At 50.9% G+C, this 18362-nt stretch overlaps 1 protein-coding gene across 2 annotated transcripts in view; it reads left to right on the plus strand.

Annotated features, from left to right (window-relative positions):
• The window catches only part of FANCI (FA complementation group I), a 63633-nt gene that overhangs the window by 34958 nt on the left and 10313 nt on the right, over positions 1–18362 (plus strand). For both annotated transcript variants that reach the window (XM_029064966.2, XM_029064967.2), the window contains exons 18-26: positions 555–677; positions 2864–2932; positions 5265–5366; positions 8324–8494; positions 8574–8695; positions 12632–12796; positions 14866–15045; positions 15267–15433; positions 17138–17214. In XM_029064966.2, the coding sequence (XP_028920799.1) occupies positions 555–677; positions 2864–2932; positions 5265–5366; positions 8324–8494; positions 8574–8695; positions 12632–12796; positions 14866–15045; positions 15267–15433; positions 17138–17214 (1176 nt within the window). The remainder of the gene's footprint in view (positions 1–554; positions 678–2863; positions 2933–5264; positions 5367–8323; positions 8495–8573; positions 8696–12631; positions 12797–14865; positions 15046–15266; positions 15434–17137; positions 17215–18362) is intronic.

The raw sequence follows: 18362 nt of genomic DNA on the forward strand, positions 1-18362 counted from the left end.
AGATGCATTGACTCTTTCAGGCCACTGAGATAGCATTTTGTCCATTCTTTCCAACTTGTGTCTGTAAATCTCCCTCCAACCTCACCTACTGACTTAATGTTGAAAATCACAGTGAAATTCCCTGCTGAAATAAAAGTAGGTCATACACTCCACCGTGTCAACCCCAAGTGTTCATCCGGCCCGGCACTGTCTCTCTGACGGGGACCTCGGGGTGCTCGGAGGAACTGTATCACGGTGGTCCCCTGAGCCTGCCATCTCTTTGGTTGACGTTTCCTATCAGAGCTGATTTTTCTCAGTAGCGACTCAGTAGAGAGCTGTGAATCTTTCGGAACCATTAGCCCAAAGCATCTGGTGTCCACCCGAGGCACGGTGCTGATCGGACACCTCGGTCCCTCAGACTGATCCCACCTGGCCAGTTGTTACTACGATAGCACCTTTTCCAGCAGGAGGTGGTTGAGGATAGTAGGATCCGAATTCCTTCCGCTCCGCCGGCCTTGACTGATCGGACCGGGAAGAGGGAGAGAGGCAGAAACCCATCCCGTCGCCTTTTTTAGGTCCAGGTGGACGTGCACAGCCGTTACAACTCTATGGCCAACCAAGCCTTTTGCCAAGAGATCCTAGATTGCCTGAAGAAGTGCCTGAATCAGAAGGCTGACATCCGTACCATGCTCTATGAGGTGAGAGGCCCCAGTGCCTGTAAGCTCCTTGTGGCCAGGGAGCGCGTCTCCCTACTCCGTTTCTTACCATGCTCTCCCAAAGCGTTTAGTACGGTGCCCTGCTCATAAGTAAGCGTTCGGTAAATGTCGGTAATTGATTAGTGTCGGGTGCTCCCTCTGCCTTGCGGCCTGCCAGCTTTCTTTTAGCTCACCGGTTAAAGGAGGATCCGGAGTCCCTGCCGAGAGGAGGGCGAGATGCAGCCATTTCCCAGGGAGGGGGAAGCCGTTCGCTTCCCTGCTGCCTCGGGGAACGGCGGCTGCGCCGGACTCCATCTTTCCCCGGGCTTTCCCGAGGGCGTCTGTTCCCACTGGCACCAGCTCCTGGGTTTCCGTTCAATAATAATAATAATAATAGCAGTGGCATTTGCCAAGCACTGTCCTAAGCGCTGGGGGGTATACAAGGTAATCAGGTTGTCCCAAGTGGGGCTCACAGTCTTAATCCCCGTTTTACAGATGAGGTAACTGAGGCCCAGAGAAGTTAAATGACTTGCCCAAAGTCACCCAGCTGACAAGTGACGGAGCCGGGATTAGAACCCATGACCTCCGACTCCCGGGCCCGGGCTCTTTCCACTGAGCCGCGCTGCTTCTCGTTGTCATAGTCACTGCTCTCTGACTTGCACCCTTTATTCATCCCTCCGTCAGCCCCACGGCACTTAGGCACAGGTTCATCATTTATTTATTTATTTATTTATTTGTATTAACGCCTGTCTCCCCCTCTAGACTGTGGGCAGGGGACATGTCTACAGACTCTGTTATAATGTATTCTCCTGAGCATTTAGTACAGTTCACTGCACACAGTAAGCGCTCAATGAATACCATCGATTGATTTGTCGGGGGCCCTAGAGAAGTCCTCAAGTGATATAGGCCACACCAGATTCCCATCCTACGAACCAGCAGTCTGAAAAACTAGGAAAGACTCAGAATCACCTTACTGCCCCTGCAGGTCTTTTTGACGGGGGGCAACCGAGGGCAACTTGAACCCGCCCCCCCCCCCCCCCCCCCCCGAATCCTCTGCCAACCGAAGAAGGGATTCCTTCTCCCCCAAAACCCCAGAGGAGAAACGGCAAACTTTATAAGCCATTCCTCTCCCCGGCTGATGGTATGCAGGTCGGGCCCTGACTAAATCTCAGGAGATTAGGAGATGGTTATGTGCAGCTGGCTAGTTCCCAGACCAGTACCTTTCTGTTGTTTTTCTAAAGGAGGGACCCAGAATGGAAAATTTAGATAATACCCATGGGGAGATGGTAAACTCTAATGGTAAACAACCCATTATATTAAAGGGATCCAACAGACATTTCCTCTGAGGTCTTCCCCAACTAGGCCGCCATTTCCTCCCACTCCCTTCTGTGTCACCCTTGCACTTGGATTTGCACCCTTTATTCACCCCTCCCTCAGCCCCACAGCACTTACGTACATATCCGTAGTTTATATTAAAGTCTGTCTCCCCTCAAGACTAAGTTCACTGTGGGCAGGGAAGGTGTCTACCAACCCTGTTGCACTGTACTCTCCCAAGCACTTAGTACGGTGCTCTGGACACAATAAGGGCTCAGTGAACACCATTGATCGTTTGAGAGAGACTGCCCTCGAACTCTCTCGGTAAAGGAAACACTGGTGACGGCACGTAAAGAAGCCGGGCTGTATGATCGCCACTTTACGTGGTGGAAGAACCGGTGAAGCAGCGTGGTCTAGCGGGTAGACCACGGACCCCAGAGTCCGAAGGACCTGGATTCTCATCCCGACTCCACCGCTCGTCTGCTGCGTGACCTGGGGCAAGTCACTTCACTTCTCTGGGCCTCAGTTACCTCATCTGTAAAGTGAGGGGTGAAAGCTGTGAGCCCCATGTGGGACATGGACTGTGTCCAACCTAATTAGCTTGTATCCACCCTAGTGCTTAGTACAGTGCCTGGCACATAGTGAGCACCTAACAGGTACCCCCAAAAAAGTGATGGCAAAGCAAGAGGAATGTGTCTCACCCTCTAGACTGTGAGCTTGTTGTGGGCGGGGAATGTACTGCCAACTCTGTTGTATTGGTCTCTCCGTAGTGCTTAGTGTAGTTCTGTGCGCAGAGCGTATGCTCTGTCAATACCACGGAATGAATGAATGACTTGTTCGTTTTATTACGTGAGCTAACTCGCTCCTCTTTTCAGGGATTTTATGACATCCTGCGAAGGAACTCCCAGCTGGCGAAATCCATAATGCAGACTCTACTCTCTCAGGTAAAATGTGCTCCTTGGCTGAAGACAAGGCTAACAAAGAAAATCCCTGAAGGTTGACCATGAAATTTGAAGGAGGCTGACGTGAAAACTAGAAGCTTTTCGGGGTCTAGAATTCCCCATTGAATAATAGTAACGGTCACCGTGGTATTCGTTAAGTGCCTACCGTATGTCAAGGACTGTACCAAGTGCTGGGGTACTTCCGAAATAACCAGTTACCACGTGGGGCTCAGTCTAAGTAGGAGGGAGAACAAGTATCGAATCTTCCTTCTGAAGATGAGGGAACTGAGGCACAGAACAGTGAAGTGACTTATCTCGGGGCACACAGCAGGTAAGGGCTGGAGCCAGGGCTAGAACCCAGGTCCTCTGACTGCCAGGCGTATGCTCTTTCCATTAGGCCGCACTGCTTCTCTGACCCTGAAAAACTGTGGTTTGGTCGCCAGTTACACCGGAAGAGTGCTGGGCCTTTTTCTTTTTTTTTTTTTTTAACTTCTGGGCCATCTTTCCCTGAGCATCATAATACATTTAGTCCGGCCCGTAGAGCGTGTTCTCACCACGTGTTTTGTCTAGTGCGCTGTTAGGAAATTAATGAACTCATTTGGCTATAATGTGCTGCAAAGTCTAAAGAAAAAGTTAAGGAAAGTTTTCCTCAATTTGAAGGTTTCTGCAAGAACTCAACCCCTTGGAGAGGAGAACTGGTTGTAATGCTTTCCCCCGCATCCTGTCCGGAGACCTTCTGCAATCTGAACAGGCCACGGGAGCAGACCCCAGGCCCACATCTAATGTCTGTGTCCAGGGCCAGGAAACGACCAGGGATTCGGGAATAAGCTCTCTATCATCCCTTAGTGATTTGCCAGTTTGTCGTCCATGACATTTCCTGGATCTGCCCATTCCTCTCCTTGCAAACAGCTGGCACCCTGCTCCAAACTCTTGTCAGATCACAGACTCCTGTCTCAGCCTTTTCACTGCCCTTCTTGCCTCCAGCCTTTCCCCTGTTCAGTCCACATTCCACGCTGCTGCCCGGATAATCTTGAAGCGTCGCTTGACACTCTCCACGCCTCAAAATCCTCCACGGGCTACCTAACTCTCCTTGCAATTGGCTTTAAGGTTCTCCACCATCTTTCTCCATCTGACAGATAATAATAACGGCATTTATCAAGCGCTTACTTTGTGTCAAGTATTCTTCTAAGTGCTGAGCTAGGTACAGGCTAAGTCAGACACGGTTCCAGTCCCACAGGGGGCTCGCAGTCTATGCATAAGTGCTGTGGGGCGGGGAAAGGGGTGAAGAGCAAAGGGAGTGAGTCACGGTGACGGGGAAGGGAGGGGGAGCTGAGGAAAAAGGGGCTCATTCCGCGAAGGCCTCGTGGAGGAGGCGCGCCTTCGGTAGGGCTTTGAAGTGGGGAAGAGCGATTGGCGGATTTGAGGAGGGAGGGCGTTCCAGACCAGAGGTAGGACGTGGGCCGGGGGGTCAACGGGGAGATAGGCGAGATCGAGGCACAGTGAGAAGGTTAGCAGCAGGGGAGCGGAGTGTGCGGGCTGGGATGTAGAAGAAGAGAAGGGGAGGTAAGGAGCAAGATGATGGAGAGCTTTGAAGGCAGTAGTCGGGAGTTTTTGTTTGATACGGAAGTTGATTGGCAACCAGTGGTGATTTTTGAGGGGGGGCGGTGACATGCCCTGAACGTTTCCGTAGAAGGATAATCCGGGCAGCAGAGTGAAGCGTACGGACTGAAGTGGGGAGAGGCGGGAGGTTGGGAAGTCAGGAGGCCGATGCAGTAATCCAGTCGGGATAGGATGAGTGACCGTGCTAACGTGAACGCATCTGCCATGAGGCTGTGTGATCTAGGGAAGAGACAGCTGGGAATTCGGAGATCCAGGTGCTGTGGCTCTACAGTCTCAGCGTGGGCTCGAACAAGTCCCTGACTTCTCAGTGATGATCGGCTCCTCCGTCTGACTTAGCCCGTGGGCCCCAGGTGGGACAGAGACTGTGTCTGACCTGATGAACTCTTGAATCCACCCCAGCGCTTAGAACGGTGCTCGACACGTAGCAAGCGCTTAGCAAACACCATCGTGGAGGCAGATGGGAGGTGTCCGGGAAGTGTCGTCAAGACTAAGGAAGAGGGCGTTAAGGCCCTTAGACGTACCTCGGTTGCCAGTAGCCGGTCTAGGATTAAAGCGCGGCCTGGTTGTCTTCGTTCGTTGATGGTGGCGTGAGCAACGGGGTTGGGGGCGACGGGCGGCCGTGGAGGTCGAGGGTGGCGTCGGGTCAACTGTCCGTCCTGTGAAGGAGCGCTAATACACCGGATGCTGTTTCTTTTCCTCACCTCCGTTTTGGCAGTTAAAGCAGTACTATGAACCTGAGCCTGACCTGCTGCCCCCACTGAAGCTGGAGGAGTGTATCGTGCTCCAAGGAGATCTGGTCCTGCTACAGGAACCTCTGGTGAGGGCTTGGATCGATTTTTCTCCCCAGGGATGGTATTTCTGACCGAGGAGCAACTGCCGGGGAGTGGCAAGAATGGGAGCCTGTAAATAATAACTGTGATACTTGTTAAGCCAAGCACTTGAAGCCCTGGGGTGGATACAACCTAATAATAATAATAATGGCATTTGTTAAGCGCTTACTCTGTGCCAAGCACCGTTCTAAGCGCTGGGATAGATACAGGGTTTTCAGTTTGTCCCACGTGGGGTTCACGGTCTTAATCCCCGTTTTACGGATGAGGGAACCGAAGCACAGAGAAGTGAAGTGACTTGCCCCAAGTCACACAGCTGACAAGTGGCGGAGCCGGGATTAGAACCCACGACCTCCGACTCCCAAGCCCAGGCTCTTTCCACTGAGCCACGCAGTCTCCGTCCCATACGGAGCTCACGATCTTAATCCCCATTTGACAGATAAGGCCCGGAGAAGTGAAGCGACTTGCCCAAGGTCACACAGCAGACAAGTGGCAGAGCCGGGATTACTACCCAGGTCCTTCTGACTCCCAGGCCCGTGCTCTATCCCTTAGGCCACACTGCTATAGCCAATCAATTTTTTTTTTTTTTTTGCTGGGGAGGGTGTTTGTTGAGCACTTGCTTTGTGTCAAACACCGTTCTAAGCACTGAGATAGGTGTAAGTCAGTAAGGTCGGGCACAGTCCCTGTCCCACATCCCAGTCTAAGTAGGAGGGAGAGCAGGAATTGAATCCCCATTTTAAAGTAGAGAAAACCGAGGCACAAAAAGCGCCTTGCCCAAGGTCACGTGGCAAACAGTTGGCAGAGCCAGGTTTAGAATCCCGGTCGTCCAACTCCCAGGCCTGTGCTCTTTCCTTGTTGCTGCTCAGTGGTATTACTGAGCGCTTACTGTGCGGAGAACACTGAACTGAGCGCTTAGGAGAGCATAGTCCAATGGAGTCGGTAGACGCGATCCCTTTCCACAAGAAGCCCCGCCTTGGACCCAGCTGTTATCCCTGGGAAACGGCTTCCCTTCCGCACAGGCGTCCCCCTCTCCTGGTTAGCGGGGTTTGATCCTGAACCTGGATCGGTAGCCTGGGGGGCCCAGCTACTTCTCGAGTCTACCCGCTTGCACTCTCCGCGTCACCCTTGCACTGGTATTTGCGCCCTTTATTCACCCCACCCTCAACCGCACGGCTCTTACGGACAGAGCTCTCATTTATTTGCATTAATGTCTGTCCTGTTATCGTACTCGCCCAAACACTGCGTACAGCGCTCCGCACCCAGGAAGAGCTCAGTAAATGCGATCGACCGCTCTGCAGAGTCAACGCTCGATAAATGCAAGTCGATTGATTAATGACAGCCTCCGTCTATGCCTCCAACCCCTCTCCTCGTGTTATAAAAACAACTGCACCTACTCTTCTTCCCCCCCGGCCACCACTTGGCCTAGTGGAAAGAGCGTGGGCCTGGGAGTCGGAGGAGCTGGGTTCCAGTCCCAGCTCCCCCATTTGGCTGATGCGTGACCTTGACGAAGTCACTTCACTTCTCAGTTACCTCATCTGAAAATGGGACTTCAGTGCCCGTTCTCGCTCCCCCTGAGACCGTGAGCCCCCCGGGGGGGTGCGGACCGATTATCTTGTACCTATCTCAGTGCTTAGTACAGTTACTGTGTGTCCTTGGGAAAGGCACTTCACTTCGCTGGGCCTCAGTTTCCTCATCTGTAAAATGAGGATGGAGACCGCGAGCCCCACGTGGGACAGGGATGGTGTCCAACCCGATCTCCCTGTATCCACCCCAGCTGTTAGTACAGTGCCCGGCACATACTGAGCGCTTAACAGATACCATTTCGTTATTACAGTCCTTGGCATATAGCGAACCTCTATGTACATATCGGCAATCTATTTATGAATATTAATGTCCGTCTCCCCCTCTAGACTAAGCTCCTTGTATCTGCCAACTCTGTTGTACTCTCCCAAACGCCTGCCAACTGCTTGCTCGTTATGGGCGGGGGATGTGTCTGCGAATTCTGTTGAATCGTGCTCTTCCAAGTGTTTAGGACAGTTCTCCGCACATAGTAAGCACTCGATAAATGCAACTGATGGATCGATTGATGAACAAATACTAAAATTATTATCACCTTCGATCTCTCACTCTCTAAGAGCTCCTTTCCCTGGGCCTTCAAACACACCCAGATCTCCCCATCCTAACAGTAGCTTTCTCTCGGCCCCAATTTATCCCCGCCTAGCGCCCCGTCTCCCCGCTCTCACTCTTTTCCAGACTCCTCAAACTGATCGTGTATCGCCGCTGCCTCGACTTCCTCTCCGGCTCCCTCCCCGATTTGTCATTCATTCAGTCGTATTAATGACATGATCTTAAATCCACCCCAGCGCTTAGAACAGTGCTTGACACACAGCAAGCGCTTACCATCGTGAAGTCAGATTGGAGATGCCCAGGAAGCGTCACGGCGAGACTGAGGAAGGCCCTAAAGCCATTGAGGCCCTTAGATATCCCTCGGCTGCCAAAAGATCATATGGGATTGAAGCCCTCATTTCCCCCATGGCCTCTCCCTTCCGTGTCACCTTCGCACTTGGATCCGTACCCTTTATTTGCCCCTCCCTCAGCCCCACAGCTGATGGACGGGTCCGTGATTTATTTTAACGTCTCCCTCCCCTTCTAGACTGTGAGCTCCCTGTGGGCGGGGAACTTGTCTACCGACACTGTCGTATAGTACGCTCCCAAGCACTTAGTACAGTCTCTGCAAACAGTGAGTCCTCATTAAATATCACCGGTCACTTAGAGATTTCCTCTCTCTAGATGGGTTCTTTCCACAGATTTAGGCCTTTAAGGGTTTCTTTCTTGGGGGTGGTGCGGAGATACCGGGCTTGAGTTCCGGGCATCAGCTTCCTTGGGCCTCTAATACTAATGACGATAAAAATAACCATGGTATTTGTCGATCGATTTGTTCCATCAGGACCACCTCCTGCGATGTGTCCAGCAGTGCCTGGCCTGGTACCAGAGTAAAATGCAGCACCCGCTGCAACACGAGGAGGATGAGGAGGGAGGGTTGCAGGAAGAACTGGATGACATCCTGCAGTCCGTCACCAGCCGCATGATCAAGAGCGAGCTGGAAGACTTCGAGCTGGTGAACTGGGGGCCGGGAGGGGGGTGGGGGGAGGGACGGGTGCCGAGGAAAGCACTGACTTTGGCGTTCGGACTTTCAGGACAAATCAGCCGACTTCTCTCAGGCCACCGGCGTCGGCATCAAGAATACCATCTACGCCAGCCTAGTGATGGGAGTGCTTGAGGTCCTGATTGAATATAATTTCAATATTGGCAACTTCAAGTAAGAATCCCCTTGTGGTCCCAGCCTACAGATAGTGGGAGGGTAGTACTGACGAGGGTTATTTTCTAGTAACTGTCATGAATCCACAAGGTCCTAGGAGTAGTAATCACATTTGTCCAGTGGCCACTGTCAGTCAGTCGATTGTATTTGAGTGCTCACTGTGTGCAGAGCACTGGGCTAAGCACTTGGGAGAGTACAATCTGACAATAAAACATCCCGCACCCCCAACAAGCTCACAGCCCAGAGGGGGAGACAGACAGGAATATAAATAAATAAAATGAGATACGTACATAAGTGCTGTGGGACTGGGAGGGCGGATGACCGAAGAGATCAAATCAGGGTGATGCAGAAGGGAGTGGAGAAGAGGAAGTTGGGGGTGGGGGGGAGTTTAGTCAGGGAAGGCCTCTTGGAGGAGAAGTGCCTTTGAAGATGGGGAGAGTCATCGTCTGTGGGATATGAAGAGGGAGGGCGTTCCAGGCCAGAGGCGGGATGTGGGCGAGAGGCCGGCAGCGAGACAGATGAGATCGAGGTGCTGGGAGAAGGTTAGCCTTAGAGGAGCGAAGTGTGTCGGCTGGGTTGTAGTAGGAGAGCAGCGAGGTGAGGTGGGAGGGGGCAAGGAGATCGACTGCTTTAAAGCCGATGGTAAGGAGTTTCCACTTGACACGGAGGTAGGTGGGCAACCGCTGGAGGTTCTTAAGGAGTGGGGAAACGTGTCCGGACCGCTTTGGTAGAAAAATGATCCACTGGGTTCAACGTACTGCGCTAAGCATTTGGGAAGAACAAAACAAATGAGTGACACACTCCCCGTCCACTGGTCCGGCCAGAGCGTCGAATTGGAGGTGGTGTCTTTCCCGGGAGCTTTCGTTCGAAATCCCATTCTCCCCATTGAGCTGCAGAGGTCAGAGAGAACAGACCCGCAGTGTTTTACGGTCGTCTTTCAAGCGGGGAAAAAGTTGGATAATTTTGCGGTTGGTTTTGAGTAAGGCTGCCTTTCACAGGTGCAGAGTCTAGAAGGAGAGGAAAGACAAGGGGTGACATATTGGCGAAGCCTAAGAGCTTTTGATGGTGAGGTCCACCCTCCCTGGGCTCGGATGGTACATTTGGGAGTTAATTGGATTTGCTGACTGTCCAGCAGAAATCCGACAGTCAGGTTTCTTCTTCTTTCATTATTCCCCACCTCTCTGGCTTTGTTCCTCAAAGCCAACAAGGGATTTTTTTCTTAGGGTTTCTTTTTTGTTAAATGGTATTTGTTAAATGGTTATAATGTGCCAGGAACTATACTAAGCGCTGGGGTGAGTACAGGTTAATCAGGTTGACTACGGTCTTAAGCCCCATTTTACAGATGAGGTCACCGAGGGGTCAAAAGGGACTTGGCCAAGTGTGACACCCAGCAGGCGGGTGGTGGAGCCGGGAGTAGAACCCAGGTCCTTCTGACTCCCAGGCCCGTCCTCTCTCCACTAGGCCGTGCTGCTTCTGCAGTACCTTCTAGCCATCATTCATTCGATCGGTCATCTTAACTGAGCGCTTACTGTGTGCGGCGCCCTGTACTAAGCACTCGGAAAGTACACTTGGGCAACAAATACAGGCAATCCCTACCCAACAACGGGCTCAGTCTAGAAGTCACAGTCTGTCCTCACTGAGCGCCATCCCCTCACTCACGCTGTTCCCCTGGCTTGGAACTCCTTCCCCCCCTCCGGCTCTTCAGCCAGATCCCTGCTCTCCCCACATTTACACCGTGGCTTGGTGGATAGAGCCTGGACCTGGCAGTCAGAGGTCCTGGATTCCGATCCCGGCCCCACCCTAGTGTGCTGCGTGACCTTGAGCAAGTCACTTAGGTTCTTTGTGCTTCAGTTCCTTTATCTGCAAAATGGGGGTTCAATACCTATTCTCCCTCCTACCTAGTCTGTGAGCACCATGTGTGAGCTGATAGTCTTGTATCTACCCCAGCACTTAGAACAGTGCTTGGCACATAGTAAGCGCTTGACAAATACCGTTATTATTGTCGTCATCATCCCTCAAGTTGCACCTCCTCTAACAAACCAGTTAATTCCCCAGTTACCTGAGCCATTTCATCCCTTGATTTGGCCAGCTTAGCACTTAAGAACTTATCATCCTCTGCTTAGCTTTTAGGGATATCTGTCCTCTCAGTGTTTTCATTTCGGACCTCTCCAGTTGTATATACTTTTTATGTTCATCTCCCCCATTAGCGTGTAAGTTCCTTGTGGGCTGCCAACGTGTCACTTGGTTATTCTGCAGTCCCCAAGCACCTAATACAGTGCACCACATCAAGTGGGTACTCAGTAAATGCTACATACTTGTACTGCTATTACTACTATGACGGGATTAAGGGAGAGTCGGTGGAGAACCGGGGAGTTGATTATGAGGAGTTTTTGCCCGATGTGGGAGGCCGGTGTATTCGTTCATTCATTCAGTCGTATTTATTGAGCGCTTACTGGGTGCAAAGCACGGTACTGAGCGCTTGGGAGCGTAAAACATAACAACAGACAGACACATCCCTGCCCACAGTCTAGAGGGGGAGACAGACATTAATATAAATAAATAAATAGATAAATAAGTATAGGCTTTTGAAGGGTGGAGAGATGTGTGCCTGGCAACTTTTCAGGGAAGTGACCCATATTGCAGCAGAGAGACCAACAAGGAGGCTGCTGGAAATAGTCTCGCCACACTATGGTGAGAGTTCGGTGGGTGCCGTGTCTGCTGCGTGACCTTGGGCAAGTCACTTCACTTCTCTGGATCTCAGTTCCCTCATCTGGAATTTAAACTGTGAGCTCCATGCGGGTCATGGACTGTGTCCAACCTGATTCGCACTTAGTTCAGGACTTGGCACATAGTAAGTGTGTTAACAAATACTAATTGTGCATTCCAAGCGCTTAGTACAGTGCTGTGCATATAGTAAACGCTCAATAAACACTATTGAATGAACAAATACCATTTTTAAAAAAAAAAAACCCACTGAATTTGGACCATAATAGTAGCAGTTCAGGTAGGAGAGGAAGTGGTAGAATTGAGAAAGGTGTAGCAATCGCTGCCCACGACAGGCTTACGGTCTGGAGGGGCGAGGCGGACATAATCAGTCACTGGTATTTATTGAGTGCTCATTATGCGCAGAGCACTGTAGTGAGCACTTGGAAGAATGCAATGCAAGAGTTGGTAGATTCTGAGAAGCATCATAGGGTGGTGGATTGAGCACGGGCCTCGGAGTCAGAAGATCGTGGGTTCTCATTCCGGTCCCGCCGCGTGTCTGTTGTGTGGTCCTGGGCAAGTCACTTCTCTATGCCTCAGTTCCCTGATCTGGAAAATGGGGATGAAGACTGTGAGCCCCATGTGGGTCAGGGACTGTGTCCAACCTGAATTGCTGGTAACCACCCCAGCGATTAGTACAGTGCCTGGCACAGAGTAAGCACTTCAAAAGTACCACAATTATCATTTTTATTAGACACGTTCCCTGCCCACAAGAATTGCAGACTTCTGAAACCGGGAAGATGGTGGTGTTCTCAACCAACTAAATAATTAATAGTTTTATTGTCAGTCATATTTGTCGAGTGCTCACTGTGTGCAGAGCACTGTACTATGTGCTTGGGAAAGTGTAATTCATTCAATCGAACTTATCGAGAGCTTACTATGCAGAGCACTGTACTAAGCGCTTGGAAAATACAATTAAGCAATAGAGACGATCCCTACCCAACAACGAGAGTATAGTATAACAGTATAGCAGGCACATTCCCTGCTCACAACGAGCTAACAGTCTAGAAGACACCGAACCAGCCCCTGGGATTATACAATGCAACAGAGTCGGTAGACACGTTCCCTGCCCACAGAGAGATGGGTGAGGTAGGCGGAGGAGTCGGTTTAGGAAGGAGCATTGATATATGCTGTTCTGTGATGAGCATGGCTGCTTTTCTCTTCCATCTCCAGTAAGAACAAGTTGGAGGATGTCCTGAGCCTGTTCAAGAGTTACAGCAAACTTTCCGACATCCTCAAGGAGAAAGCCGGTAAAAGCAAACCTTCGGAGACCCACAAAACGACCCCCAGCTTACTGTCCATGAGCTTCGTGTCGGTTCTGCTCAAGGCTCTGTTCAGGTGAGTCCCTTGCCGATCTGAAGGGGTCTGGAGGAGCTCGGCGAGGCAAAGATAACTGGTCTAGGGCTAAGCCCTGAGCTCTTCGAGGCTATTTCCGTGACCCGAGGTGGTTCCTACACGTTCATGAATGTGAGCAAAGCAGCATCAGAACATGCCGTGGAGGCAATCTCTGATTCCCGGGCCCCTTGGGTGCCCCAACCCGGAATCAGTCTAATCCTGGATCCATCATTTGTCTGCTCTGTGACGTTGGACAAGTCGCTTCACTTCCCTCTGCCTCAGTTACCTTGTCTGTAAAATAGGGATTAAGATTGTTGGTCCCACGTGGAGCGTGGGTTGCGTCCAACCTGATTAGTTTACATCTACCCCAGTACTTAGTAGACAGCGCCTGGCACGTAGTAAGTGCTTACCAAGAGAAGCAGCGTGGCTTAGTGGAAGGAGCACGGGCTTGGGAGTCAGAGGTCATAGGTTCTAATCCCGGCTCCGCCCCTTGTCAGCTGTTTGACCTTGGAAAAGTCCCTTCTCTGTGCCTCAGTTACCTCATCTGTAAAATGGGGATTAAGACTGTGCGCCCCACGTGGGACAACCTGATTACGTTGTATCTACCCCAGCGCTTAGACAGATACTGTTATTATTATTATTACCATTTTAAAAAAACAAACAGTGGACTTGATGATGATGATAACGGTGATGGTATTTTTAAGCACCTACACCGTGTCATGCACTGTTCTAAGCGCTGGGGTAGATACAAGCTAATCAGGTTGGACACAGTCCCTGTCCCACGTGGGGCTCACAGACTTAATCCCGGTTTTACAGATGAGGTAACTGCGGCACCGAGAAGTGAAGTGACTCGCCCAAGGTCACACAACAGGCAAGTGGCAGAGCAGGTATTAGAACCCAGGTCCTCCCGACTCTCAGGCCTGTGCGCTCTCCACTAGGCCGTGCTGCTTCCCACTTTGATGATGAGCCCAGGCTCAAATCCCGGGATTTTGCACTTCTCCATCACACAGATGGATGGTCAGCCAGGTTTGTGCTAGGAGCGTCCGCCAAGAAAGGAAATCACATTTCAGTGATTTCACAAATAAGGGAAATTACTTGCACTATGAGGGAGGCACACTGGGCCAGCACTTATGTGCATATCCGCTATTTATTTTTTTATATTAATGTCGGTCTCCCCTTCTAGACTGTAAGCTCATTAAGGCCGGGGAACGTGTCTATTAACTGGTGTACTTTCCCAAGCACTTAGTACAGTGCTCTGCAGTCAATCACTTGTATTAATGAGCACTTTGTATAGACCACTGCTCTGAGAACGCGGGAGAGTACAGTATAACAGGGTTGATAGACGTGTTCCCTGGCCACCACAAGCGTACAGCCTAGAGAGGGAGACAGGCCTTACTGTAAATGAAGAAATGACGGATATGGAAGTGCTGGGGGGCTGAGGGAGAGGTGAACAAAGGGTGCAGATCCCTAGTTGAGGGTGACACAGAAGGGAGGGGGAGAAGAGGAAATGAGGGCTTAGTTGGGGACGGCCTCTTGGAGGAGATGTGCTTTCAATTAAGCGCTCAGGAAATTCCACTGATGGTATCCCACCGGTCCAGGCAGAGGCAAAAGATATAACACGTGGGTCTGATAGGATCCAAAATATGTGGCGACTAAAGGCCGGCCAGTCCCTCAACTCGGTGACCGGAGTATTTCTGCATGCACCGGACATCTTCAAGGGCCGGGCCTCCAGTGCGCCGCACACTGTCAGCGCTTAGTACTTCTACTACTACGCTGGCCTGGGTTCAGAAGGAAGTACTACCGGGTAACTGTCAAATAACCAGAGATTTTCCTTTCCAGAATAGTTATTTAAGGGCATGGCTAATGCCAATACTGTTATAATGAGTGACGACCGGATTAATCTGAAAAAGGAAGGAGTCGTCCGATGATAAAGCCTTTTGAAGTCTTAACCGTCATGGGGCACTAGTGGCCAATCAGAGTCTGCTGGCTGCTTCTTGCCTGAAGGTTCTGTCCAGGCCAGAAGGTGGGTGGTTTCAGCTCCTACTCCCAGGGTGATTTTTAAAATTCCCCAGGGACAACGCTCAGAGCCACGAGGAGAGCCTGGCTGTCCTGAGGTCCAGCCAAGAGTTCATGCGCTACGCCGTGACCGTGGCCCTGCAGAAAGTGCAGCAGCTGGAGGAGACGGGTCAGGTGGACGGACCCGACGGCCAGAACCCCGACAAGACCTTCCACCACCTGTGTGAGATCACCCGGTGAGCCCCCCCCCCCCCCCCCCCCCCCCCCCGTTGCTCGGAGCCCCGACCTTCTCAGACGTCCCCTCTTGCCCCCTGAAGAGGGGACTGGGAGAGGGGAAGGTGGGCGCGGGGGGAGGACGGAGCCGGCCGGGGTGTTGACGGGACAGCGCCCGAGATTGTCTCTCCGAGTCCTGCCGCGGGGAGACCGAATGCCGGCCCTCCCCTCCGTCCATTTCCAGGGTCTTGCTGTGGAGGTACACGTCGATCCCCACGTCCGTCGAGGAGTCGGGGAGGAAGGAGAAGGGGAAGAGCATCTCCCTGCTGTGCCTGGAAGGCTTACAGAGGATCTTCCACATGGTGCAGCAGTCCTACCAGCCCAAGGTCAAGCAGTTCCTCAGGGCCCTGGGTAGGCACGCAAATTTTGTACTTCTGTTGGTGTTAGTATTCCCCTCTAGACTGTAAGCTCGCTGTGGGCGGGGAACGCGTCTACCAACTCTGTGGTACCGTACTCTCCCAAGCGCTTAGCACAGTGCTCTGCATACGGTAAGCGCTCATCAAATACTGTTGGAATACGACGGATTGGGATGAGCACTCTAAGTGTGTCGCCACAGCTCGGAGTTGCTAAACGGTGACGTGTGATGGTCGTATTTTTTTTTTTTAGAAATGGCACTGACTGGGCTGCGTCTGATTCAGGGGACTCAGAACAATTCCGGAAGGAACGATCGAGTTTTCTTGTTTTTAATCTGGGTAGGAATCCGGTGTAAATGTCAGAAATAGGGGGTTTATTGGAATGGTCGACCCAAATCATCAACTGTCCGGATGGAGCCTCTCTGACAGTGCTACATACTCTTTTCTAGCCCTTGCAAACGAAGGGAAAGCATTCTAAATGAACCCTTGACACCGCGGCTAGCTGTTGGCACTCTCCATGGAACTCAGGCAGCTTCATTTGTAGAGTCGGACCCTACGCCCCTCCAAAGCTTTCCAAAATCAAAAATGTTGGTTTGGTGGCAAGGACTCTGTGGGGGAACAGGAATCCTTTAATCCCAAAAGCAAGCATTTATTGAATGGCTACTGCGTGCAGAGTCCTGTCACAGGCATTTGAGAAAGGACAGTAAAATCAGGAAGCATGATCCCTGCTCTCAAGATTATAATCTAACTGGAGAATGATGGAATTTATACGCGTGATGAGCAAAAAAATTGATCAGGGATACTGTTTATCCAAGGAAACTGTAGTCTCTTTACGGAGTGGGAGGAAGAGAGATCGTTCAGGAAAAAAAAAAAAAGCAAAAGCATTATAAAAATGACAAAAACCTCCAGGGTTCACATTCCAAAATATACGTAAATCTGCTGATGGCAGATGAAGTTTCGACAACTCAACCAAATGTCCTAAATGGACCGAAGTCCGAGTTAGGGTGATTTACTAAGGAATCACCGCTGACGAGATTTATCGAGTCGACAGTGCCTCGACCACCGCATTCATTGGGTGCTTGGAACCGTACAGTAGAAATGACTTGGTCTTTGCCCTCAATTTGCGTACAGATTATTTGGGGAGGCAAGCAGATATAAATTGCCAAAAGAGTAAGGCATCGATCCAACTAATAAGAAAAGAGAAGCAATTCAACAATAGATAAGTAGATATCCGCATGATGACTAAAGTGGGTGATGACTAAACCATGAAGGTGCGTGAGTGTCAGGGACTTAAGTCCATTTTGGCAGTGACAACAATTTTTTTTAAATTACATTTTTGGGCCACTCTGTGGGATTTAGCTCCATTTTAAAATAATGCTTCCGCGGTAGAAATTGAGCTAGATTAGGTAAGGCCTTAAAAATCCAAACTACAAATAATCAGTAGCGGGGGCTAAGAAACTCAGATGGGGTAGAATTAGAACGTCTTGGGTCCTCCCATTCCGTCTTCAGGCATCTTTGTTGCCTTTCAAAATGGCGCGCGAGGAGGAAGAGGAAGCCGCCATAGGACACTCGGTTTGCAGCCGTCTCTCTTTTCACACTCCAGCGGTTTGTCTACAACGGTGGCCCCCGGACTGCGTGAAGGATCCTATTGAGGGTCGTCCTGCAGGTCACTGAACCTCATGGTTTCGATTTCCTTTCATAGATATCTCTTACGGGGAGGGTGAAGCGACAGAAATCAGCGTCACCCAGAGAGCGGCTTTCCAGATTCGACAGTTTCAGGTGAGGGGGCGTTGGGGGTAGGGCGTTGAACTCACCCTCGGGGAGGGTCAGAAAATCTCCGGGAACCTCAGGCAAGAGACCGAGCCAGTTTTCAACCCGCTCCTCTAGGTTGCAAGCTTGTTGTGAGTTGGAAACGGGTCTGCTAACTCTTTTGTATTGTACGCTGCCAACCGCTTAGTGTAGGGCTCTGCGCATAGTAAATGCTCAATAAATACCATTGACTGATCGATCCGCTACCGTGGGGAGCAGAGCGGGAACTCCTCATCAGCTGAAAGAAGAGTGGAGCGGAGAAGACCAAGGCGGAGACATGAGAGAAGGAGAGGTAGCCACAAAGAGGCCGAGGAGATCAGTCCAGTGATTTTTTTCATTGACAATCACACGAACAGTGCTAGTACCTGGTCAGACCAGTTCTCCTTCCAACTGAGGATTCTGGCAGTGGTTCCGGAATTCTTGGAGGTATTTATTGAGCGCTTACTGTGTGCAGAGCACTATACTAAGCGCTTGGGAAAATACAGTGTAATAGAGTTGGTAAACATGTTCCCAAGAGGAGCTTACGGGAACTATTAATTGGGTTAATAGTTGCCTTTTGGGACATCCATCCTCCTGGTTGGGGGTGGTTTATCTTAACTTTCTATTAGAAGTACCTAGTAAAAGCTTTTACCATCTAATCCCAACTGCTCAGGTGGCAGGTCTGAACTCTTTCTGGTTGCAAGTCCCCACAGTCCCATAAACCACTCGGAAGTGCTCGTGGATGGTTCCGCACGGGTGGCCAAATCCCCACATCGGTGCACCATCGTCTTTGGCCGGATCGAGTGGGTAGGAGCAGATTCCCCACTGGCTGAAATTTAAGATGGTGGCATCCATAATCATCCTGGGACGGCTCCCAGATCGGACACTTCTGAGGTGGTGGACTCACGATCAAGAACCCCAAGGCTAGGAGGAAAGTTAGCACTGCCATTCCTTCTGAGTAAAAGTCACTTAACTGCTGGGAACACAAAAGCCTCGTGGGGTTCATCTTCATCTTTTGCAGCGGGCAATAAGATTTGTTTTTATGTAGCACAGAAGCCGTGGCCAGAAAGGACAAGGACTGGAAGACCTTCAGTACGTCTAGGCCTCCAATTCCTAGAATAATTTAACATCCTCCCCCA

This window comes from Ornithorhynchus anatinus, chromosome 5 (assembly GCF_004115215.2).
Source record: "Ornithorhynchus anatinus isolate Pmale09 chromosome 5, mOrnAna1.pri.v4, whole genome shotgun sequence".
NCBI classification, from domain to species: Eukaryota; Metazoa; Chordata; class Mammalia; order Monotremata; family Ornithorhynchidae; genus Ornithorhynchus; species Ornithorhynchus anatinus.